This window comes from Rhinoderma darwinii, chromosome 1 (assembly GCF_050947455.1).
Source record: "Rhinoderma darwinii isolate aRhiDar2 chromosome 1, aRhiDar2.hap1, whole genome shotgun sequence".
NCBI classification, from domain to species: Eukaryota; Metazoa; Chordata; class Amphibia; order Anura; family Rhinodermatidae; genus Rhinoderma; species Rhinoderma darwinii.
The window spans coordinates 648409321-648434776 of NC_134687.1; the positions used below are offsets into that span (position 1 = coordinate 648409321).

Sequence of the window (25456 nt, forward strand, 5' to 3'; positions counted from 1 at the left end):
ACTGTATCATTGTGTGTGTCAGGTTCCTATAAGGTGTCAGGATGTCGCTGTCTATTTCTCCATGGAGGAGTGGGAGTATCTAGAAGGACACAAGGATCTGTACGGGGAGGTCATGATGGAGAACTGCCGGCCGCGCATATCACAAGGTGAGAAGAGACCGATATATTTCCATTACTGGAACAAGAAAATCATGGGAGTCTCCTGGTAATATTTGTCCCACCACAGACCACGTGGCTCGTAGTACACAACATTTGCCTTCCGGTATTTTCCACATTTGACCAACATACACAGTCACGTGAGTCTTCTCATTCCAGGGTGAGACCTGCCCACACGTCATGATGTCGTCTTTTTTAGATCACGCCCATATTTTAACCCCTTCCCGCTGCAGTTCTTTTTCAGATTTTAATTTTTTTCCTCCCCACCTTCAAAAAGCCTTAACTTAATAATTTTTCGTCCATTTGGTTTTTGCAAGATGAGTTGGAGTTTTTCATGGCACCATTTATATTACCATGTAATGTATTAGGTGCCCAGGCTGCCACAACAACCATTGGCACCCCTCGATCGTGTCACGGCCGATAAGCTTTAAGAGGGGGTCATCCCACCTCTTTCTAAGTATTTAAATGCTGCAGTCCCTATTGATCGCGGCATTTAATGGGTAAAACAAACGGGATCGCGCTCAAGTGTGATTCCTCTCGTTATTGTAAAGTGTCGGCTGTATCATACAGCCGAAACCAGCTTTGTATGTTTTGCCCGCACAGGCTGAACCCGCTCCATACTTCCCATACCCAGCTATGACGTAACTGTATGTCATGAAGGGGTTAAGAAACCGGGCAAGTCCGGTCAACTTCAATCAGTGTTCAGGAGAACAACAGCTTCCGATATGTCGATGCACTTTCCATGGCTCTGAGAATCACAAGGTAAACACATGAAGAACGTCACTTTCTGCACGTAGAAATGTCAGAACTCCTTGACTCACTGCAATAAATAAAACGTTTACATTTACTTTTCCCAACACCAGTTATTAAAGGTTAAAAAATACTAGAGAGGGTAGAAAATGACTAGTGTGATGTGGAGTTCTCTCCAAACCGACCACTTCTTCCACACTCACTTTTTACCTTAGTGACGGTTTACATACAATGTACAATCCAGGCACACACATTTTTATATATATATATATATATATATATATATATATATACATTCACTGCACAATCCACTTTTACGGTTATATACACACACATCCATAACATAAAACCAGTGACAGGTGAAGTGAATAACATTGATAAACTGGTTACAATGGTGCCTGACAAGGGGGGGGGGGGGTGGTATATTAGGCAGCAAATGATCAGACAGTTCTTGAAGTTGATGTTAGAAAATGGGCAAGTGTAAGGATGTGATCGACTCTAACAAGGGCCATATTGTGATGGCTAGATGACTAGGTCAGAGCATCTCCAAAACGGCCGGTCTGGTGTGGTGTTCCCGATATGCAGTTGTTAGTACCTACAAAAAGTGGCCCAAGGAAGGACAACCGGCGTCCGGGTCGTGGGCGCCCAAGGCACTTTGGTTTGCATGGGGAACGAAGACTAGTCCATATGGACCGATCCCACAAAAGAGCTACTGTAGCACAGATTGCTGAAGAATTTACTGCTGGCTAAGATAGAAAGTTGTCAGATCACGCAGAGCATCGCAGCTTACTGTAGTTGGGGCTGGCATGCGGACCCCTGTCCACCGCCAAAAGCGCCTACAATGGGCACTTGCATCAGAACTGGACCATGGAGTAATAGAAGTTGATCTGGTCTGCTAAATCACGTTTTCTTTTACATCTCGTGGCCTTAAACATCCTCGACAGGACCAACTCCTCCAGGCCTTAAACATTCTCGCACGTTGGCAGGAGGCACGAGCTGCCGTTCCTCCTACTACACCTCCTGGCAGTACTGTTCCTCAGACTATACCTCCTGGCAGTGTTGACCCTCGTTTTTCTTTGCCACTTCCTGACCGCTATGATGGAGACACAAGTACCTGTCTGGATTTTTGAACCAGTGCCAGATCCACTTCAGCCTGTATTCAAGGGCATTTTCGTCTGATGGCGCAAGGGTCGCTTTCATCATCTCTCTTCTTACTGGCAAGGCCCTTGCATGGTTGAACCCTATCTGGGAGAGACAAGAACCAGAGACCCGTGACTTCCAGACTTCCAGACATTTTGCACGGTGTTTGAGGAGCCTGGACGAGTCTCCTCTGCTGTGGCTTCCTTGCTGAACCTACGCCAAGGAGACATCTCTCTGGTTGAGTACGCCATCCACTCCAGCACCCTGGTGGGAGAATTGTTGTGGAACAATGAGGTCCTGGTGGCTATATTCTGGCATGGACTGTCTCCTAAGATTAAAGACGAACTTGCCGCTCGAGAGCTGCCGTCTACCCTGGATGACCTCATCCTCCTGGCTGCCCGGATTGATGGAAGGCTCCGAGAACGGCTCCAAGAGGTTCGTCGTGAGGGAGGCCTTCCTAGTCTGGCCCCTACATTGCAGAAACCCTTGCCTCTTTTGATGTCGTCTTTTTTAGATCACGCCCATATTTTAACCCCTTCCCGCTGCAGTTCTTTTTCAGATTTTAATTTTTTTCCTCCCCACCTTCAAAAAGCCTTAACTTAATAATTTTTCGTCCATTTGGTTTTTGCAAGATGAGTTGGAGTTTTTCATGGCACCATTTATATTACCATGTAATGTATTAGGTGCCCAGGCTGCCACAACAACCATTGGCACCCCTCGATCGTGTCACGGCCGATAAGCTTTAAGAGGGGGTCATCCCACCTCTTTCTAAGTATTTAAATGCTGCAGTCCCTATTGATCGCGGCATTTAATGGGTAAAACAAACGGGATCGCGCTCAAGTGTGATTCCTCTCGTTATTGTAAAGTGTCGGCTGTATCATACAGCCGAAACCAGCTTTGTATGTTTTGCCCGCACAGGCTGAACCCGCTCCATACTTCCCATACCCAGCTATGACGTAACTGTATGTCATGAAGGGGTTAAGAAACCGGGCAAGTCCGGTCAACTTCAATCAGTGTTCAGGAGAACAACAGCTTCCGATATGTCGATGCACTTTCCATGGCTCTGAGAATCACAAGGTAAACACATGAAGAACGTCACTTTCTGCACGTAGAAATGTCAGAACTCCTTGACTCACTGCAATAAATAAAACGTTTACATTTACTTTTCCCAACACCAGTTATTAAAGGTTAAAAAATACTAGAGAGGGTAGAAAATGACTAGTGTGATGTGGAGTTCTCTCCAAACCGACCACTTCTTCCACACTCACTTTTTACCTTAGTGACGGTTTACATACAATGTACAATCCAGGCACACACATTTTTTTATATATATATATATATATATATATATATATATATATATATATACATACATATATACATTCACTGCACAATCCACTTTTACGGTTATATACACACACATCCATAACATAAAACCAGTGACAGGTGAAGTGAATAACATTGATGAACTGGTTACAATGGTGCCTGACAAGGGGGGGGGGGTGGTATATTAGGCAGCAAATGATCAGACAGTTCTTGAAGTTGATGTTAGAAAATGGGCAAGTGTAAGGATGTGATCGACTCTAACAAGGGCCATATTGTGATGGCTAGATGACTAGGTCAGAGCATCTCCAAAACGGCCGGTCTGGTGTGGTGTTCCCGATATGCAGTTGTTAGTACCTACAAAAAGTGGCCCAAGGAAGGACAACCGGCGTCCGGGTCGTGGGCGCCCAAGGCACTTTGGTTTGCATGGGGAACGAAGACTAGTCCATATGGACCGATCCCACAAAAGAGCTACTGTAGCACAGATTGCTGAAGAATTTACTGCTGGCTAAGATAGAAAGTTGTCAGATCACGCAGAGCATCGCAGCTTACTGTATTTGGGGCTGGCATGCGGACCCCTGTCCACCGCCAAAAGCGCCTACAATGGGCACTTGCATCAGAACTGGACCATGGAGTAATAGAAGTTGATCTGGTCTGCTAAATCACGTTTTCTTTTACATCTCGTGGACGGCTGGCTGCGTGTGCATCGCTTACCTGGGGAAGAGAAAGCACCAGGATGTATTTAACCGAAAATGATTCCTAAAAATATATACGACTCGTCCCGCAAATAACAAGGCCTCAAATAACTATGTAAGAAATCCGAAGTGATGGGAAGAAAGCAGGAATAGATTGGGCATCGTTACTGTTGTGTAGATGGGTGTAACGTCCATGGTCGCTGACCACGAACTCCTTCCATCCAGTCGACGCCCTTCTCTCCAGAGATGTCTGCACATACGGACGTCCTGTTCCAGTTACCACCAGGGTGCGCTCGCGAGCCCAATCTAGACTTAAGAATCCATTCATTTACACAGCACATAGCGATATAGCTATATCGCTATGTGCAGCCACATAAACACACTATAACGTTACTGCAGTGTCCTGACAATGAATATACAGGGTGGGCCATTTATATGGATACACCTAAATAAAATGGGAATGGTTGGTGATATTAACTTCCTGTTTGTGGCACATTAGTATATGGGAGGGGGGAAATTTTTCAAGCTGGGTGTTGACCATGGCGGCCATTTTGAAGTCGGCCATTTTGTATCCAACTTTAGTTTTTTCAATGGGAAGAGGGTCATGTGACACATCAAACTTATCGAGAATTTCACAAGAAAAACAATGGTTTGCTTGGTTTTAACGTTACTTTATTCTTTCATGAGTTATTTATGTCATTATGGGTGTCAGGTCTGAGCATTCCTAGATGAACAGTTTCCTGGAAAGTGGATTGGTTGTCGTGGGCCAGTTGAGTGCCCCCCTAGGTCTCCCGATCTGACCCCCTTAGACTTTTATTTTTGGGGTCATCTGAAGGCAATTGTCTATGCTGTGAAGATACGAGATGTGCAGCAACTGAAACTACATATACTGGAAGCCTGTGCTAGCATTTCTTCTGCGGTGTTGCTATGAGTGTGTGAAGAGTGGGAGAAGAGGGTTGCTTTGACAATCCAACACAATGGGCAGCACTTTGAACACATTTTATAAGTGGTCAGAAACTTGTAAATAACTCATGAAAGAATAAAGTAACGTTAAAATCAAGCACACCATTGTTTTTCGTGTGAAATTCTCGATAAGTTTTATGTGTCACATGACCCTCTTCCCATTGAAAAAAACTAAAGTTGGATACAAAATGGCTGACTTTAAAATGGCCACCATGGTCAACACCCAGCTTGAAAAGTTTCCCCCCTCCCATATACTAATGTGCCACAAACAGGAAGTTAATATCACCAACCATTCCCATTTTATTTAGGTGTATCCATATAAATGGCCCACCCTGTACATTACCTCCAGCCGGGGCGTGATGTTTATTCAGAATCCTGACACTTCGCTAACACACTCCCGACACTACAGCACAGCAAGCGTAATCTCACGAGATTATGCTATAAACTGTCATTTCAAATGAGATTACGCTTGCTGTGCTGTAGTGTCGGGATTGTGTTAGCGAAGTGCCAGGATTCTGACATCATATTATGTACAGGATAGGCCACTTATAATGTGGTGACAAAGCCTCTTTAAGAAGCCAAAGCGCACGCATGTGGGAGATTGGGCTGATTGCTCCCAGAGCACCCTGGGCTATAAGAAGCTCCCAGCCCCATCCTCCCATGCCTGAGCATTGTTGTCATATACTAATTTGTCTTGCAAATGGCCCCTTAGTGTTTCCTGCTCCCAGTGTTCCTTGTTCCTGTAACCTGTATCCTGATCTAGTGCCGTGCTGAGCTGTAGCCGTGCTGTGCTGTATGACACGCCTGTCCTGCTACTCCACGCCTGATGTCTACCTGCTGTCCAGTCCCAGCCAAGCCTGCCTTGCTACTGTCCGAGCTGCCACAGGTACCTTATATGAACTATAGACTCTGATCGGCGCCCTGTTGGCCAGCTGCCATACCGCCAAGGCGGTACGGCCCTGTGGGTCCACGAACCTTACGTGACAGTTCGCTCAGGCCATGGACCCCGCTGGTCGATCCAAGACCATGACGACGTCACAAGAGATGCGGGCGGATATGCTAGACCTCCGGTCTCGACAGGACCAATTCCTCCAGGCCTTAAACATTCTCGCACGTTGGCAGGAGGCACGAGCTGCCGTTCCTCCTACTACACCTCCTGGCAGTACTGTTCCTCAGACTATACCTCCTGGCAGTGTTGACCCTCGTTTTTCTTTGCCACTTCCTGACCGCTATGATGGAGACACAAGTACCTGTCTGGATTTTTGAACCAGTGCCAGATCCACTTCAGCCTGTATTCAAGGGCATTTTCGTCTGATGGCGCAAGGGTCGCTTTCATCATCTCTCTTCTTACTGGCAAGGCCCTTGCATGGTTGAACCCTATCTGGGAGAGACAAGAACCAGAGACCCGTGACTTCCAGGGGTTCCTCCAGACATTTTGCACGGTGTTTGAGGAGCCTGGACGAGTCTCCTCTGCTGTGGCTTCCTTGCTGAACCTACGCCAAGGAGACATCTCTCTGGTTGAGTACGCCATCCACTCCAGCACCCTGGTGGGAGAATTGTTGTGGAACAATGAGGTCCTGGTGGCTATATTCTGGCATGGACTGTCTCCTAAGATTAAAGACGAACTTGCCGCTCGAGAGCTGCCGTCTACCCTGGATGACCTCATCCTCCTGGCTGCCCGGATTGATGGAAGGCTCCGAGAACGGCTCCAAGAGGTTCGTCGTGAGGGAGGCCTTCCTAGTCTGGCCCCTACATTGCAGAAACCCTTGCCTCCTCAGATGCCGATCTTCAGATGCCGAGGAGTCTGTGAGTATGGACCAATGTAAGCTATCTTCCAAGGAGAGACAATGCAGACGCACTTCGGGACTCTGTCTTTATTGCGGCTTCGGAGGCCATCTTGTGCATCTGTGTCCAAAAAAGCCACAAAGCCTATGGTTGGTAGGAAAGACAACCTTGGGTAAAGAAGGACTCCTGTCTAAGTTGTCCATACCCGTGACCATAGTATCCGGTGAGAAAACGCATCAGGTCTCTGCGTATCTGAACTCTGGATCCACTGCTAATTTCATTTGTAGAGACCTGGTGGACCTTCTCCAATTACCCACTACCCCTCTGGAGAGACCGTTGATGGTTGCATCAGTAAATGGACTACCTCTGCCAGACTCCGTTATAGCTGTGACCAAGCCGCTGAGGCTCCAAATAGGGCTCTCCACTCTGAACTTCTACCGTTCTATGTCCTGTCTAAGGCCGTTAACCTTGTGCTGCTCGGCCTGCCTTGGCTCCGACTACATGTCCCAGTCCTGGACTGGAACTCTGGAGAGGTTCTCCAGTGGGGCCTCGAGTGTTACAGCCGATGCCTGGTGCAGATTCGTTCGGTCCAGCCTCCTCTGCCTCGATCATTGGCAGGATTGCCTCGTCATTATGCTGCATTTTCAGATGTCTTCAGCAAAAGGGAGGCAGAGACACTGCCCCCACACCGGGCTTATGACTGTCATATCGAGCTGATCCCTGGTACATCCCTTCCCCGTGGTAGGATATATCCTACGATATTGCCAGAGACTCTATCCATGTCCGCCTATGTTAAGGAGAACTTGGAGAGGGGCTTCATACGGAAGTCTTACTCCCTGGCAGGAGCTGGGTTCTTCTTAGTCAAAAAAAAGGATGGCTCCCTGCGTCCTTGTATTGACTACCGGAGTCTCAACCTACCAGAGTCCCAGCTAAGAAGGTCACGCACTCCAGACCTGCTGGCCTGCTCCAGCCATTGCCTGTGCCCGATGCTCCCTGGCAGCATATAGCTATGGACTTTATTACTGTCCTGCCTCTCTGCTGGATGCAGTGCTGTCTGGGTGGTGGTGGATCGGTTTTCGAAGATGGCCCACTTCGTTCCTCTGACCAGTCTTCCTTCTGCTCCTCCACTGGCCAAGCTGTTCATCCAACACATTTTCCGCCTGCATGTCTTGCCGCTGCATATTGTGTCTGATCGGGGGTTCAGTTCACCTCGAATTTCTGGAGAGCCCTCTGCGGACTCCTAGGTGTAAAGTTGGACTTTTCCTCGCCTACCATCCTTAGTCCAATGGTCAGGTTGAGAGGATCAGTCAGATCTTGGAGAACTACTTACGCCACTTCATCTCCAAGCAGCATGATGACTGGGTGCAGTTGCTTCCGTGGGCTGAATTCTCATACAACAATCACACCAGCGAGTCCACACAGAAGACACCGTTCTTCATTTTCTACGGCCAAAACCCACGAATTCCTCTCCCGGTGCCTGATACGTCCGAGGTACCAGCTGCTGACACGGCTTTTAGGGACTTTCTGCAGATCTGGCAGCAGACTCGATCCTCCATCCTGCTGGCGGTCGACCGCATGAAACGGAAGGCGGACACAAGGAGAAGAGAACCTCCTCAGTTTCTTCCTGGCACGAAGGTCTGGCTGTCCTCCAGGAATATTCGACTGAGGGTGCCGTCGTACAAATTTGCTCCCAGGTTCCTCGGACCCTTTGAGATCCTACAGCAGATCAACCCTGTCGTCTACAAGCTTCGGCTGCCTCCTACCCTCAGGATGCCCAACTCCTTCCATGTCTCCCTCTTGAAGCCAGTGATTCTGAACCACTTTACCAAGACTCCTAACCCTGCGGTTGCCTCCAGCGGTCCTTCAGAAACCTTCGAGGTTAAGGAGATCCTGGACATTAAAAAAGTAAGAGGAAGAACCTTTTATTTAGTAGATTGGAAGGGGTTTCATCCAGAGGAGAGGTCCTGGGAGCTAGAAGAGAATCTCAACACTCCTACCCTCATTAAGAGGTTTCTCTCTCGTTCTGGTCCCAAGAGGAGGGGGCATAAGAGGGGGGATACTGTAACGTCCATGGTCGCTGACCACAAACTCCTTTCATCCAGTCGACGCCCTTCTCTAAAGAGATGTCTGCACATACGGCTGTCCTGTTCCACAGTGATCACCAGCGTGCCCTCGCGAGCTCAGTCCAGACTTAAAGAGGCTCTGTCACCACATTATAAGTGCCCTATATTGTACATGATGTGATCGGCGCTGTAATGTAGATTTACAACAGTGTTTTTTTATTTAGAAAAACTATCATTTGTGACGGAGTTATGACCTATATTAGCTTTATGCTAATGAGTTTCTTAAAGAACAAATGGGCGTGTTTTACTTTTTGGCCAAGTGGGCGTTGTACAGAGGAGTGTATGACGCTGACCAATCAGCGTCATACACTTCTCTCCATTCATTTACACAGCACATAGCGATATAGCTATATCGCTATGTGCAGCCACATAAACACACTATAACGTTACTGCAGTGTCCTGACAATGAATATACATTACCTCCAGCCGGGGCGTGATGTTTATTCAGAATCCTGACACTTCGCTAACACAATCCCGACACTACAGCACAGCAAGCGTAATCTCGCGAGATTATGCTATAAACTGTCATTTCAAATGAGATTACGCTTGCTGTGCTGTAGTGTCGGGATTGTGATAGCGAAGTGTCAGGATTCTGACATCATGTTATGTACAGGATAGGCCACTTATAATGTGGTGACAGAGCCTCTTTAAGAAGCCAAAGCGCACGCATGTGGGAGATTGGGCTGATTGCTCCCAGAGCTGGGCTATAAGAAGGTCCCATCCCCATCCTCCCATACCTGAGCGTTGTTGTCGTATCCTTAGTTTTGTCTTGCAAATGGCCCCTTAGTGTTTCCTGCTCCCAGTGTTCCCTGTTCCTGTAACCTGTATCCTGATCTAGTGCCGTGCTGAGCTGTAGCCGTGCTGTGCTGTATACCACGCCTGTCCTGCTACTCCACGCCTGATGTCTACCTGCTGCCTAGTTCCAGCCAAGCCTGCCATGCTACTGTCCGCACTGCCACAGGTACCCTATATGAACTATAGACTCTGACCTGCGCCCTGTTGGCCAGCTGCCATACTGCCAAGGCGGTATGGCCCTGTGGGTCCACGAACCCTACGTGACAATGGGTATGAAAAGATTTATTAGGAACGTACAACGCATCTCAAGGTCGATCTGAGCTCTTCCTCTGGTAAATTGTACCCTATGCTAGAGGCCTGCGGGTTGGAGCAGCGGTTACAGACCCTACTTGAATTTAGAAACAAACTTATCATAGTGTTGTGCCTGGTGCTCAACTGATTCTGGTGAGCATTACTGTGTAGACTTAAAAAGGCTCTGTCACCACATTAAAAGTTCCCTATCTCCTACATAATGTGATCGGCACTGTAATGTAGATCACAGCAATGTTTTTTATTTAGAGAAACGATAAATTTTGAGTTATAACCTGTTCTAGATTTATGCTAATGACTTTCTTAATAGACAACGGGGCGGGTTTTTACTTTTTGTCCAAGTGGGCGTTGTGAAGAGAAGTATATGACGCTGACCAATCAGCGTCATACACTTCTCTCCATTAATTTACTCAGCGCATAGTGATCCTGCGTTGTTCACTAAGTGCAGTCGCATACTCACACATTAACATTACTGAAGTGCCTTGAGAGTTAATAGACATCGCTTCCAGCCAGGACGCGATGTCTATTCACAATCCCGACACTTCGGTAATGTTTGTGTGGGACTTAATGACAGCAAGCGTGATCTCACGAGCTCATGCTGTAAATCACACTTGCTGTCACTAACTCCCACACAAATATTACCGAAGTGTCGGGATTGTGAATAGACATCGCGTGCTGGCTGGAAGCGATCTCTTTTAACTCTAAAGACATTTTAGTAACGTTAATGTGTGAGTAGGTAACTGCACATAGTGAGCATCGCAGGATCACTATGTGCTGAGTAAATGAATGGAGAGAAGTGTATGATGCTGATTGGTCAGTGTCATACACTTCTCTTCACAACACCCACTTGGTCAAAAAGTAAAAACACGCCCATTTGTCTATTGAGAAAGTCATTAGCTTAAATCTAAAATGAGTCATAACTCCGTCAAAATTGATCGTTTTTCTCAATAAAAAACGCTGTGATCTACATTACAGCGCCAATCACATTATGTACAAGATAGGGCACTGATAATGTGGTGACAGAGCCTCTTTAAAAATAAAAAGTTATCGCTGATGGAATGTGAGGAGGCAAAAACAAAAAAATTATCTTTGTCGTTATGGCAAAAATGGCTCGTGCCTAAGGGGCTAATAAGCAGGTGATGAATAAGAAGGCATTTTTTTTGGCTAGCAGGGCACTCTTAAAAGAGATGCGTCCTGACGATTACAAGTGGGTATGTTGAATATTATAGCGGAGTAAAAAGCAGTTTTTCCCCTGCGACGTTATTAGCTCTCATTTGCCCATCGACCACATCAGGCCTGCGATCTACCAAATGCTAGGACCCAAGCACAGTTGGTGAGGACCCAAATACTATAATTCACGCTCTAAAAATAAACATGGAATTGAAGGTCTTGAGAGAGGTGTGTGATATATAGACAGATATACAGTAGTTATGTATTCAGTCAATGTTTGTTTCCTACAGATGGATCCAGTAGGAGAAATCCACCAGAGAGATGTCCCAGTCCTCTGTATTCCCAGGACTGTCCAGAGGAAAATCACAATGTCCCAGAGAATCATCAGGTAGATGAAGCTGAGCCCTATACCAGATCTATATAGGGGGGTGTGGAGATTTTTAGTCCTGCTGTCATAGATGTGGTTATAGATTTTGGTGGTTTCTTATGTTGATCTGTTAGATTCTTCGCACTCTCTGCTGTAGTGTACTGATTTGTTTCATATGTGAAATCAGGGGAAAGATCTGACTAATATTAAAGTGGAGGATGAAGAAGAAGAGCTGATGAGGGGCAATCAACCATCTAAGAGTGAAGGGGAGGAGGAAATTCCAGGAAGTGTTAGCACAGGTAAGTAAAAATGAATTTAGAAAATGACTTCAGAGGTTTCTTGCAGATAACTATCTTTTATTTCAAGAGTTATCAGACTCCTCTCCTCATCCTCCTCTTACTTCTGCTCTGAATTCACTGATAAAATCCATACACAGGAGTCTGTACACTGAGCTATCAGGCTACAACTACTGTTCATAGAGGTCTATGGAGATGGTGGAGGAAGGAGTTTCTGTAAAGAGAGAGACACACAGATGCTGCTTCTAGTAATGCTATATCTCACCCTAGTGCTGAAATCACAGCTACATTGCCCATTAATGTTTTATAATGTCCTTCATGCTGCTGCTGCTTGTAGTGAATGTTATATCTCACCCCAGTGATGGATTTACAGCTACACTATTCAGAACAGCTGCATAATGTTCTCCATGCTGCTTCTGAATGTGAGAGAGAGAGGAGCACGATCCTCTCTTCTCTCTGTGTGCTGTGTATGGGAGAGGACATAGCAGATAGTCTCTGCATTATCTGACCCTATCTGAATAATATCCCACAGTAGGGAAAGACAACAGCTTGGCAGCAGATCAAATGCACAGGAAAGGTAAACATACTGATCCCAGGATAGACTAGATCTCTCAGAGGGCCAATAGGTCTCACACTACAAACAAAGACAAAAACAACATCACCAACTAGAATCTGGAAATAATTTAGCCCATGCCAGAAACAGTATAACCAGCACCTGAGTAATCCAGGCCTGAAGTATATATAAGCCCAAGAAAAGTACTCCGCCCTAATTAACCAGGCAAATTAACCAAAGGCGTTGCCTAGCAACGCCCAAACATTGATCACAGAAATCATGGATTAGCAGCAGTCCTGATCGTATCATCGTATCATTATCCTCCCCTTTCGAGGAGGACTGACAAGCCCTTAATCCTGAAGTTAAAATTTGGATTGCCTGCATGAAAGGCTCTTATCAATCTATCAGCATGGATGTCTCTAGCCGTTCCCAGGACTTTTCCTCTGGGCATTTGCCCCGCCAATCAACAAGGTAATGTGGTTGTCTGCGACGCCATTCAGAATCAAGGATCCTCTGGACGACATACTCAGGCTGACCATGGACCAAAACAGAAGGAGTTCTATGGATCACCCTTCTAAAAGTAGACACAGGTTTATAAAGAGATCAATGAAAAGTCCTGGATATTCTTATGCTTTGTTGTAAACCCAACACCAAGGAAACTGGATTAATTTGTTTTATAATCTCAAAAGGACCAATTAATCTAGACCCAATTTTCCACATGGTTGTCTTAACAGGATGTTTTTAGTGGACAACCACACTCTATCTTCCACTTTGAACTTATGTGGCCTGCGGTGGCGATCAAGCTTGCGTTTAGCATGAAGGGAAGCTGAGCCCAAAGCCCCATTGACCTTACTCCACATTGATTTGAGCATGTTAATCCTCATTCTTAGCAGTGGAATGTCAAAACCCACACTGCCGGTAAAAGAAGATGCCTTTCCAGACACACGAGTATCGTCCAATGAACATATGTCAATGGGTTTCTCCAGAGGTGCAGGGATAATCCCCAACTTCGTGGCCAAATCTAAATCTAGAAAATCTGCTGCAGCACCAAAATGAACAAAGGCCTGCATAGAAGAGTACATAGGAAGAGAGAACTACAACTCCCAACATCTCCATGATGCTATTATGAGATATCAGAGGACATTACAGGGAGGAGATATGACAAGAAAACTATATCTCCCAGCATGTCCAGGCTGCTATTATGGGATATCAGAGGACATTACAGGAAGGAGTTTAAGAGGAAAGAACTACATCTCCCAGCATGTTCAGGCTGTTATAATATGATCTCATTACAAGGAGTAGGTATAAGAGGAGAGAACTACAACTCCCAGCATATCCATGTTGTTATTGGATATCAGAGAATAGTACAGGGAGGCATATAAGAGGAGAAAACTACAATTCCCAGCAATCCCAGATTGTTATTGGATATTAGAGGACATTACAGGGAGAAATATAAGAGGAGGGGACTACAACTACCAGCATTTCCCTTGCTCCAGCTCTCACACTATTGCTGACAAACTACTAGTCCTTCTCAATTAATTAGAATATCATCAAAAAGTTAATTTATTTCAGTAATCCAATTCAAAAAGTGAAACTTCTATATTATACAGATTCATTACACACAGAGTGATCTATTTCCAGCATTTTTTTCTTTTAATGTAGATGATTATGGTAACAGTTAATGAAAACCTAAAATTTAGTGTCTCAGAAAATTTGAATATTATATAAGCCCAATTTCAAAAATAATTTTTAAAGCCGAAATGTTGTCCTACTGAAAAGCCTGTTTTTCACTGCTTCGCTCCGACCACTCCTGCATCGGTCACATGATCCTCTTGACTCCCACAGGTCCTTCATTCATCGTTCATTCTTTCCTCTTCTAAGCTCCGCCCCCAGATGCACCGATCACGTGATCTTGATATCATCACAGGTTCTTCATCCACTACTCTATATTGCTGAGCTCTGCCCCTCCTGCGCCGGTCACATGGTGGTGACATCAGCACAGGTCCTTTTAGCGATTGCAGCGTAAGAGGTAGAGAGCAGGCACTGGTCGGATGTTCTCTGTGTTATTAGTCATCCTTCCCTGTATGACATGGAAGAGACGCATGCCGGGTGTACAATTACTGCGCTCCACGCCTATCCTGCACGGCTCCTATTTCAGGGGTTATACCAGAAGGACATTTATCAGCCATCCACAGGAGAAGTCACTGGGGTCTATCACTCGCTTCTTATCTGTCCTGCAGGTGTGAATAGATCCTTCGTTACATGGGGACATACAATTACTATCCGCTACATGAGGAGAGAGGGTCCTGATCACATTCTACAAGGAATAGGGGAACACAATATGAATAAGAAGCTTCTTATATTACCACTACTGTAATAAATAAGAATGTTACACATCTCTGAAGTTCCGGCTTCTCTGACGTATAATATCTCATAATTTTATATTCCCAGGATATTCCAAAAATGTCTGATATATGGGGGTCCTTCCTCTATGTGGAGAACGGGGGTCCCCCGACCTGCCTGGTGAGGTGATGACTACATCCAGGTGGAGAATGAATGGAGAGGTGACCACACATGTGCACGAGTCTATTCACTTGTATGGGAGTTCCAGAAACAGCCGAGCATGGTCAGAGGTGGAGCCGCATCTATCAGACATTTCTGGCATATCCTGGAGAGAAATGTCCGTGTTGGGAATACCCCTTTATTCCATGTGGTGACGGCTCTGAGAAGATGTTTCTCTCAATGATGAATAAGTGAGGTTCTGTATGTCACACATGATGTTGTCCCCTGTATGATTTCCATCTTCTCCTTTCTTCATAAAGACATCTGCAGTACTAGATCCCCCAGTTCCTCCAGTTTTCTCATCTTCTCTTCCACAACGTTCCTTCTCCTGAATGACCCACCAAGGATGGACAAGGACAGGAATGAGATGAGCAGAAGAATATTAAACTTTACCTTGGAGATCATCTACCTGTTGAGTGGAGAGGTAAACTTTTCTACATTATAGAACCAGTCACACATAGGGAAGGGACAACACATAATAGGAAGTAATAGGAAGAATCCAGTGTACTGTATAACAGCGTCCAGACCTTCCAAGTGACGTCAAGAAGCCAACAGCAGAAAAGCTGAAGATAAGCCACCAATGTGGTCAGTTATGTGTCATGTCACCACTGCAGCAATAGTAATGTTGTAGAGCAATGAAAAAGACAAGTAGGAGGAACCAGGAGGATCAGGATGATATCTATATAGAAACTTAGAAGATTACGGCAGGAGGAGAGCACATGGTCCAGCTAGTCTCCCCAATATTATTTCCTTTTTAGTTTTGGCCTCGTTCTATTTTCTCAATGTCTTTTTGTAGGTGAGGTCTCCAGTATTACAGATGTGGGGTCACTAGAGCTCTATACAGCTACTGAGGGGGGAATACTGTGTTCATTTCTCTAAGTGTCTCTCTCCATACACAGGCGTACACAATAGTGAAGAAGACATCGGGTGACTGTACGACTCCTATCATCCATAAGTCAGGAGGATGGAGCAGTAGTCGGAGCCCCATCACAGAGCCTCCCCCTCACTCCCGGATAAATAAGGACAATAAGAAGAAGATCTTAGAACTGATCTACAAGATGACTGAGCTGCTGACTGGAGAGGTGACACTACTGGGAATGCTGGGAAATTATCTAATAACAGCACTGGATGTGTCTGGGTGATGACTGTATCATTGTGTGTGTCAGGTTCCTATAAGGTGTCAGGATGTCACTGTCTATTTCTCCATGGAGGAGTGGGAGTATCTAGAAGGACACCAGGATCTGTACGAAGGGCTTATGATGGAGAACTACCAGCCGCGCACATCTCAAGGTAAGAGAGATATGTATTGGCTATTACGGTATGCAAAGGCAGGAATGGCAGCCACGTTAAAATTTTAATACCATGTGCAGTACATATACACGTGTGCAATAACGTAGGAGATCCATAATTTCGGCTCCTTTTACATTACCTTAGATCCCTAAGTTTCATGCTTCCGACTGCTCATAATTCTGCGTTAGAGGTCACATTACATTGTACAGTGCTTGCGGCCGTTCTGGATACATGGAGACGAGCAGGACGCTCTATCTCCTAAAGCAGAGTTATGAGCAGCCGGCATTGCGAACTACTGGCAGTCTGTGTTGTAGTTAAAAGTAAACATGGTAATACAAGTCATTTAGAAAGACGATTATTGGCAAACTCCTGCACTATAATAGTTTCCTTTATAATGTCAGTATAACCGTTGGTACTCTTTAATATTACAAGTTCTGTGTACTAGATTCTGGAGATGGGACGTTGATTGTGATTTCCAGATTTGGAGTCGGGGAGGAGTTTTCCCCCAATGAGACAATTGTTATCCACCTCATGGGGGGTTTTGTCTTCCTCTGGATCAACCTGGTCTGATTATAGGATGGACTTAATGGACTTTTGTCTTATTTCATCCTTATTAACTACGTAATACAGAATTTATGGAGCAAAATTTACCACTAGAATAGAGTACAATGTGTTCTGAAAAAACAATCACTTGGATAAAAAAAAAAGCTAATTCCCACTTATTCTATGTACGTCTTTTGTAGGCAATTTTTTTAATCAAATATTTGATTTTGTTTTTTTCATTTGACTTTAATTGAACATTTTATTTATTTTTTTCGTTTTTAGCCGATAACGAATAGTTTCCCTTCCGACTTCCGTCATACATATGTGGTGGATGTCGGTAAGGGGATAGCATTGCCTGTGAATTTTATATGACATCACATTACCCGACCATGACGTTCCTCATTGGCACAAATAAAAATGTTTAACGGATTAAAAATACCATTTAAAAAATATTTATGGAAAACAAAACATACATATTATTAATTTTTATCTCATAAGACAGTGATCAGTGGAGAACATACACATACATGTATTCCCGTACTCACATCTAACTATACAATAAATATCACATAAGACATTGATCAATAGAGAACATACACACATTTGTATTCCCGTACTCATTACTAACTATACAATAAAGAACACATAAGGCAGTGATCAGTAGAGAACATGCACATGCCTGTATTCCTATACTCAATACTAACTATACAGTAAATATCACATAAGATAGTGATCAGTACATACACATATTTGTATTTGTCACGATCTAGGGGTATGTGGACCCACTAGGCCGCTCTGCCGTAGCAGAGAGGCAGCTGGCCAAGTCACAGTCTATGCAAAAGTCTATACGAGTTCGTAGCACAAGGGTACCTTAAATAGTCCAGATGGTGGCAGAGGCTCTGGCACAGATGGTAGTAGGTGCAGCAGGTTGTGCCAAATGTGGCAGAGGACAGCAGGTGCAGTAGGTTGCGCCAAACGTGGCGGAGATGTCCAGCTTAGCACCTAGCAAGTTGCACAGGGCTCTCCAGAACTTGAACGTAAACTGTACACCCCAATCCGAGACAATGTGCAGAGGGAGTCTGTGCAGACGGAAAATGTGAAGAATAAACATTTTTGCCAGGCGAGGACCAGACGGAAGGCCAGTCGTCGGAATAATATGTGCCATTTTAGAGAAATGATCCACTACTACCCAGACCAAAGTACATCCAGCAGAGGGGGGAAGGTAATAAAGTTCATAGCCATATGCTGCCAAGGGGCTTCAGGGACCGGCAGGGGTAGGAGCAGACCAGCAGGTTTGGAGCGGGTGGACTTGTTTGAGGCACAGTTTTTATATGAAGAGACGTAATCCGCAACATCTCTAGGCAGTGTGGGCCACCAGTAATGACGACCTACCAAGTCCTGAGTCTTTCGAACCCCACAGTGCCCCGTCAGTTTGGAGCTGTGTCCCCAGCGGAGAATTCTCCTGTCTGCAAGCCGAACAGAAGTTTTTCCGGGCGGAATGTCTCTAATCTGCAAAGGGTTAGTGGTAATAATCTCAGAAGGATCTATAATATATTAAGGGTTGTGTCTCCTACCAATCCTAGGCATTGGAGTTCTTTTGTCTTCTGATACACAAACGCACAACATGGCCTCCGAGGCTGCAATACATACAAAGTCCCGAATTGTGTCTGCAATGTTTCTCCTGGGCTAACAATTTGAGACGGTCCACCTGCATAGGCTCCTCTGGTGGAACAACTGGTGAGGGCAACAGGGATTGCTGGAAAGTCGGAGCCTGCCTGGGGAATCTTCCCTCCCGATGAACATCTTGGGATCGTTACCGGATCCTCATGTCAATCCGGGTGGCAAGAAGAATGAGGTCATCCAGGGTAGGTGGCATATCACGAGCAGCAAGTTCGTCTTTAATCTCGGAAGACAGTCCCTGACAGAATGTAGCCACTAAGCTTTAGTTGTTCCAGGACCGCTCTGCCACCAGGGTGCAAAACGAAATTGCGTACTCGCCCATGGAGATGTCTCCCTAGCGAAGGGTCAGCAGAGATGCAGCTGCTGACGAGACTCATCCAGGTTCCCCAAATACCGTGCAAAAAGTCGGTAGGAAACACTGGAAGTCACGGGTCTCTGGTCCCTGACGTTCCCAGATAGGATTCGTCCATGCTAGGGCCTTGCCAGTAAAGGAGAGGGATGATGAAAGCAATCCTTGCGCCATCGGATGGAAATGCTCCGGCATGTAGACTGAAGTGGATCTGGCACTGGTTCAGAAATCCCCTCAGGTACTCGCGTCTCTGTTGTAGCGAGGAGATAGTGGCAGCGAGAATCGGGAGACGGCACCACTACTGACAGGAGGTGTAGTAGGAGGAACAGCTGGAGCAACAGGAACAGGTGCCGTGATGGCTGCAGCTTGCACATCCAGTCACTGTGCAATGGAGATCACTGCCAGGAGGAGTTGGCCTTGTCGTGACTGAAGGTCTCGCAGGTCTGCCTGCATGGCTTGTGACGTCGTCATGGTCTTGGGTTGACCAGCTGGGTCTATGGCCTGAATGTACTGTCATGATCCATGGGTGAGTGTACCCACTAGGCTGCAGTGCCGTAGCAGAGTAGCAGCTAGCCAAACAACCGTCTTCGTACAAGAGTACCTATGATAGTCCAGACAGTATTGGAGGCTCGGCACAGATGAACTTACAGACACCAGACGTAGTGAATATCAGCAGGCGTGACAGGTGGCTCAACACGACTCCAACACTCCAGGACACAGGAACAAATATAGCACAGGATACAGGTAGCAGGGCACAGGAACAGGATAACACTAAGGAACCTTTTATCGTCCAGGGTGATCATGGGCTAATTACGGATTTTCCTCATGTGCGTGCACTGGCCCTTTAAGGAACCAGTGCTGCGATGCGGAAGTGAGTGCTGGCATCTCTCAGGAGGGAGATGGTCACAGGGGATCAAGAGAAGGCAGAGTTACTAAATGGGTTCTTTAGCTCTGTATATACAACAAAAGAATGAGCAGCTGATATAGCCTGTGTCAGTGCTGTTAATATATCAGTTGATATACTGAATTGGATGAATGTAGATATGGTCCAAGCTAAATTAAATAAAATAAATGTACACAAGGACCCCGGGACCAGATGGGTTACACCCTAGAGTTCTTAAAGAGCTTAGTTCAGTTATTTCAGTCCCTAGTAACTGGTATAGTGCCAATGGACTGGCGCAGGGCAAAAGTGGTGCCTATTTTCAAAAAGGGCTCTGGGTCTTCCTTGGGTAATTATAGACTAGTAAGCTTAACATCCATCGTGTGGAAAATGTTTGAGGGGCTATTGAGGACTATATACGGGATTATGTGACAAAAAATAGTATAAGTAACGGCCAGCACAGTTTTACTAAGGACAGAAGTTGTCAAACTAACCTGATTTGTTTTTATGAAGAGGTGAGCAGAAGCCTAGACAGAGGGGCCGCTGTGGATATAGTGTTTTTGGACTTTGCAAAGGCATTGACACTGTCCCTCATAGACGTCTAATGGGTAAATTAAGGAAGATAGGTTTAGAAAGTATAGATTGTAATTGGATAGAGAATTGGCTCAAGGACCGTATCCAGAGAGTTGTGGTCAAAGATTCCTACTCTGAATGGTCCCCGGTTATAAGTGGCGTACCCCAGGGTTCAGTGCTGGGACCACTATTATTCAACTTATTTATTAATAAAATATAGAGGATGGAATTAATAGCACTATTTCTATTTTTGCAGATGACACCAAGCTATGTAATATAGTTCAGACTATGGAAGATGTTCGTGAATTGCAAGCGGATTTAATCAAACTAAGTGTTTGTGCATCCAGTTGGCAAATGAAGTATAATGTAGATAAATGTAAAGTTCTGCTTCTGGGTACCAACAACCTGCATTCATCATATGTCCTAGGGGGAGCTACACTGGCGGATTCACTTGTTGAGAAGGATCTGGGTGTACTTGTAAATCATAAACAACATAACAGCATGCAATGTCAATCAGCTGCTTCAAAGGCCAGCAAGATATTGTGGTGTATTAAAAGAGGCATGGACTCGCTGGACAGGGATGTAATATTACCACTTTACAAAGCATTAGTGAGGCCTCATCTAGAATATGCAGTTCAGTTCTGGGCTCCAGTTCATAAAAAGGATGTCCTGGAGTTAGAAAAAATGCAAAGAAGAGCAACGAATCTAATAAGGGGCATGGAGAATCTAAGTTATGAGGAAAGATTAAAAGAATTAAACCTATTAAGCCTTGAAAAAAGACGACTAAGGGGGGGGACATGATTTACTATAAATAAAATAATGGCACATACAAAAAATATGGTGAAATCCTGTTCCATGTAAAACCCCCTCAAAAAACAAGGGGGCACTCCCTCTATCTGGAGAAAAAAAGGTTCAACCTTCAGAGGCGCAAAGGCTTTTTTACTGTGAGAACTCTGAATCTATGGAATAGTCTACCACAGGAGCTGGTCACAGCAGGGACAGTAGATGGCTTTAACCCCTTAAGGACGCAGCCTTGTTTTGGCCTTAAGGCTCAGAGCCCATTTTTCAAATCTGACATATTTCACTTTATGTGGTAATAACGTCGGAATGCTTAAACCTATCCAAGCAATTCTGAGATTGTTTGTTTTCTCGTGACACATTGGGCTTTATATTCGTGGTAAAATTTGAACAATATGTTCAGTATTTATTGGTGAAAAATTTCAAAATTTAGAGAAAATTTATAAAAAATAGAATTTTTCTGAATTTAAATGCATCTGCTTGTAAAACAGACGGTTATACCCCCCAAAATAGTTACTAGTTCACATTTCCCATACGTCTACTTTAGATTGGCATCGTTTTTTGAACATTCTTTTATTTTTCTTGGACGTTACAAGGCTTAGAAAATAAACAGCAATTTCTCATATTTTTAAGAAAATTTCAAAAGCCTTTTTTTTAAGGTACCTGTTCAGTTCCAAAGTGACTTTAAGGGGCCTATATATTAGAAACACCCATAAAACACCCCATTTTGAAAACTAGACCCCTCAAAGTATTCAAAACAGCATTTAGAAAGTTTATTTAACCCTTCAGGCATTTCAAAGAAATTAAAGAAAAGTAGAGGTGAAATTTGCAAATTTAACTTTTCTTGCTGAATTTCAATTGTATTCAATTTTTTTTTGTAACACAGAGGGTTTTACCAGAGAAACACTACTAAATATCTATTGTCCAGATTCTGCAGTTTTTAGAAATGTCTCTAGTGCGCTCGTGGACTAAAACACATACCCTAGAAGCAAAGAAACACCTAGTGCATTTTGAGGCCTCTTTTTTATTATAATATATTTTAGGCAGCATGCCAGGTTTGAAGAGGTGTTGAGGTGCCGAAACAGTAGGAATCCCCCAAAAGTGACCCCATTTTGGAAACTACACCCGTCAAGGAATCCATTTATGGTTGTTGTTACCATTTTTACCCCACACTTTTTACACAGCACGTATTTGAATTGGGCAATGAAATTAAAAAAATTCAATTTTTTCCAATAGGATGTCATTTTTGATAAAAATTTCTTATTTTCACAGGGAACAAAATACCCTATTTTGTTGCCCAATTTGTCCTGAGTGCAGCAATACCCCATTTGTGGCGATAAACTGCCGTTTGGGCCCATGGGTGGCCTCAGAATGGAAGGAGCGCTGTGTGTTCTTTGGAGTGCAGATTTTGCTGGATTTGTTTTCGGGTGCCATGTCGCATTTGCAGAGCCCCAGAGGTATCAAAGCAATGGAAACCCACCATAAGTGACCCCATTTTGGAAACTACACCCCTCAAGGAATTAATTGATGGGTAATTTGACCATTTAGACCCCATAGTTTCTTCACAGAACTTATTTGAATTGCGCTGGGAATTTAAAAAATATATATATTTTCCAATAATATGTAGTTTTAGCTCAAAATTTCTTATTTTCACAAGAAATAAAACACTCCATTTTGTTGCCCAATTTTGTCCTGAGTGCAGCAATACCCCATTTGTGGTGATAAAGTGCAGTTTGGGCCCATAGGAGGGCTCAGAAGGAAAGGAGCGCTATTTGTTCTTTGGAGTCCAGATTTTGCTGGATTGATTTTCGGGTGCCATGTCGCATTTGCAGAGCCCCAGAGGTATCAAAGCAATGGAAACCCACCAGAAGTGACGCCATTTTGGAAACTACACCCCTCAAGGAATTCATTTATTGGTGTTGTGACCATTTTGACCCCACAGTTTTTACACAGCACGTATTTGAATTGGGCTGTGAAATTAAAAAAATGAAATTTTTTCCAATAATATGTCATTTTTGATAAAAATGTCTTCTTTTCACAGGGAACAAAATACCTCATTTTGTTGCCCAATTTGTCCTGAGTGCAGCAATACCCCATTTGTGGCGATAAACTGCCGTTTGGGCCCATGTGATGGCTCAGAAGGAATGGACCACCATTTGGCCTACTGGGGATTTTCTGGTGCAAAGTCATGTATGCAGAAGCCCCTGAGGTACCAGTACAGTTGAAACCCCCAAGAAGTGACCCCGTTTTAAAAACTACACCCCTTAAGGCATTCATCTAGAGGTGTAGTGAGCATTTTGACCGGAGACATACACCCTATAAACTGTAATGTGTGTTCCCACGGGTATGGCAAAACCCTCAATGTGGTTGTTATCAGCTGCCTGGGCACGCAGCAGGGCTCAGAAGGGAAAGATGAGGGGGATAAACTGTGTGGAGTGCATCAGGGTAAGTAAAACTGGGGTAGATTAAAAATCAAGGGATGTATGATACATTTTGAAGCACTCTTTCATACGGAGCCTTAGTTTTTCGGGACACGTGTCACATTGATATATTGTGTCCTTCCTTATCCCCTTCTTAAGCAGACTTTGTACCTCTTGACTTTTTCCTTTCTTGCCAGTTTGGGGAACTTCTCCTGGAAAGTGTTGCCCTGGTACGATGCCTGTGGCCCCGCTTCCAGAAGTACTGGGTGCCCCCCTTCTTCGTCCCTAAAAATTAGTTTCTTGATAACCACCTCTTGAAATTCCAGGAAAGTTCCCGTCTGGCCTGTACATCGACGTAGCATGTACACATTGTACAATGCCATCTGTATGATGTGCACGGCCAGCTTCTTATACCACACCGTATCCTGCTCTAGGGCTTTAGGACTTGATCTGACAAGTCCACCCCTCCCATGAACCTATTGTAGTCCAGGATGCAGTCTGGTTTGGGAGTCTCAGTACTGGTACCTCGTACTGGTACATGGGTACTGGTGTGGCATCTCTCTTGTCTTGTACTTGACACAATATGTTGCTGCTAGATTGTGCCCTGCTCTCACCCCTTCTGAGTGTTTGCCCAAGCAGAGTCTTAGGGAGGCCTCTCAAATTTCTTCTAGCGGTGCCGCTTTCCGCCGGACTTCTAGAAGCGAGGCAGTTGAAGAGTGGGACGCTGGTATAAAAATTATCCAGATAGAGGTGGTAACCCTGGTCCAGCAGCACCAAATCACACACAATTTTTCCATTAACTCCCAGTAAGGCGGGGCATTCTGGGGGCTGAATACTGGTGTCCTTCCCTTCATATATCCTAAATTTGTAGGTATACCCTTATGCACTCTCGCACAGCTTATACATCTTCACACCATAAATTGCCCTCTTACCCAGCGGGTACTGGCGGAATTGAAGCCCCCCTTTAAAATCTACCAAGAACTCATCAATAGTAATACACGTCTTGGTGGTGTATGCTTGGGAAAACCGGGCACTGAAACGGTCTAATAGGGGTCTCCGTTTATACAAACGGTCAAAACTGGGGTCATCTTGGAGTAGGCAATGCTCATTAGGAGAAGCGAAGTATTGCCTCATTTTTAGGTTCCAGTTCAGTTCTGAAGTTGCTTTGAGGGGCCCATATATTAGACACCCCTATGAAACACCCCATTTTAGAAACTAGACCCCTCAAAGTATTCACAACAGCATTTAGAAAGTTTATGAACTCTTTAAGTGTTTCACAGGAATTTAGAGCAAAGTAGAGGTGAAATTTCCATATTTATTTTTGTCAGAAAATTATTTTTATAGCATTTTTCTATAACACAAAAGGTTTTACCAGAGAAACGCAACTTAATATTTATTGGCCAGATTCTGCAGTTTTGAGAAATATCCCACATGTGGCCCTAGTGCGGTAATGGACTGAAGCACCGACCTCCGATGCAGAGGAGCACCTAGTGGATTTTGAGCCCTCTTTTTTATTAGGCACCATGTCCGGTTTGAAGAGGTCTCGTGGTGCCAAAACAGTGGAAACCCCCCAAAAGTGACCCCATTTTGGAAACTAGACCCCTTGAGGAATTCATTGCCGTTTTCATGGGGTGCATGCGACTGTTTGATCAGTTTTTATTCTATTTTTAGGTGGCGTGCTGCCTAAAAAGCAGCAATTCTACTATTGTTTTATTATTCTATTTTTTTACAGCGTTCCCCGTGCGCTATAACTGACACATTGACTTTATTCTGCGGGGCAATACGATTACGGCGATACCAGATGTTTATAGTTTTTCTATGTCTTATGGTGTTTGCACAATAAAATACGTTTTGTAAAAAATCATTCACTTTTTGTGTTACCTTATCCTAAGAGCCAGAACGTTTTTATTTTTCCATCAATATAGCCGTGCGAGGAC

At 44.6% G+C, this 25456-nt stretch overlaps 1 protein-coding gene across 1 annotated transcript in view; it reads left to right on the forward strand.

Moving 5' to 3' along the window:
• The first annotated feature begins 47 nt into the window (after positions 1-47).
• LOC142657334 (uncharacterized) overlaps positions 48-25456 on the forward strand; it is an 85321-nt gene continuing 59912 nt past the window's right edge. Inside the window, exons 1-6 of the mRNA XM_075832387.1 lie at positions 48-146; positions 11499-11596; positions 11763-11874; positions 15247-15410; positions 15886-16068; positions 16153-16276. Of these exons, the coding sequence (XP_075688502.1) occupies positions 62-146; positions 11499-11596; positions 11763-11874; positions 15247-15410; positions 15886-16068; positions 16153-16276 (766 nt within the window). The 5' untranslated portion in view covers positions 48-61. The remainder of the gene's footprint in view (positions 147-11498; positions 11597-11762; positions 11875-15246; positions 15411-15885; positions 16069-16152; positions 16277-25456) is intronic.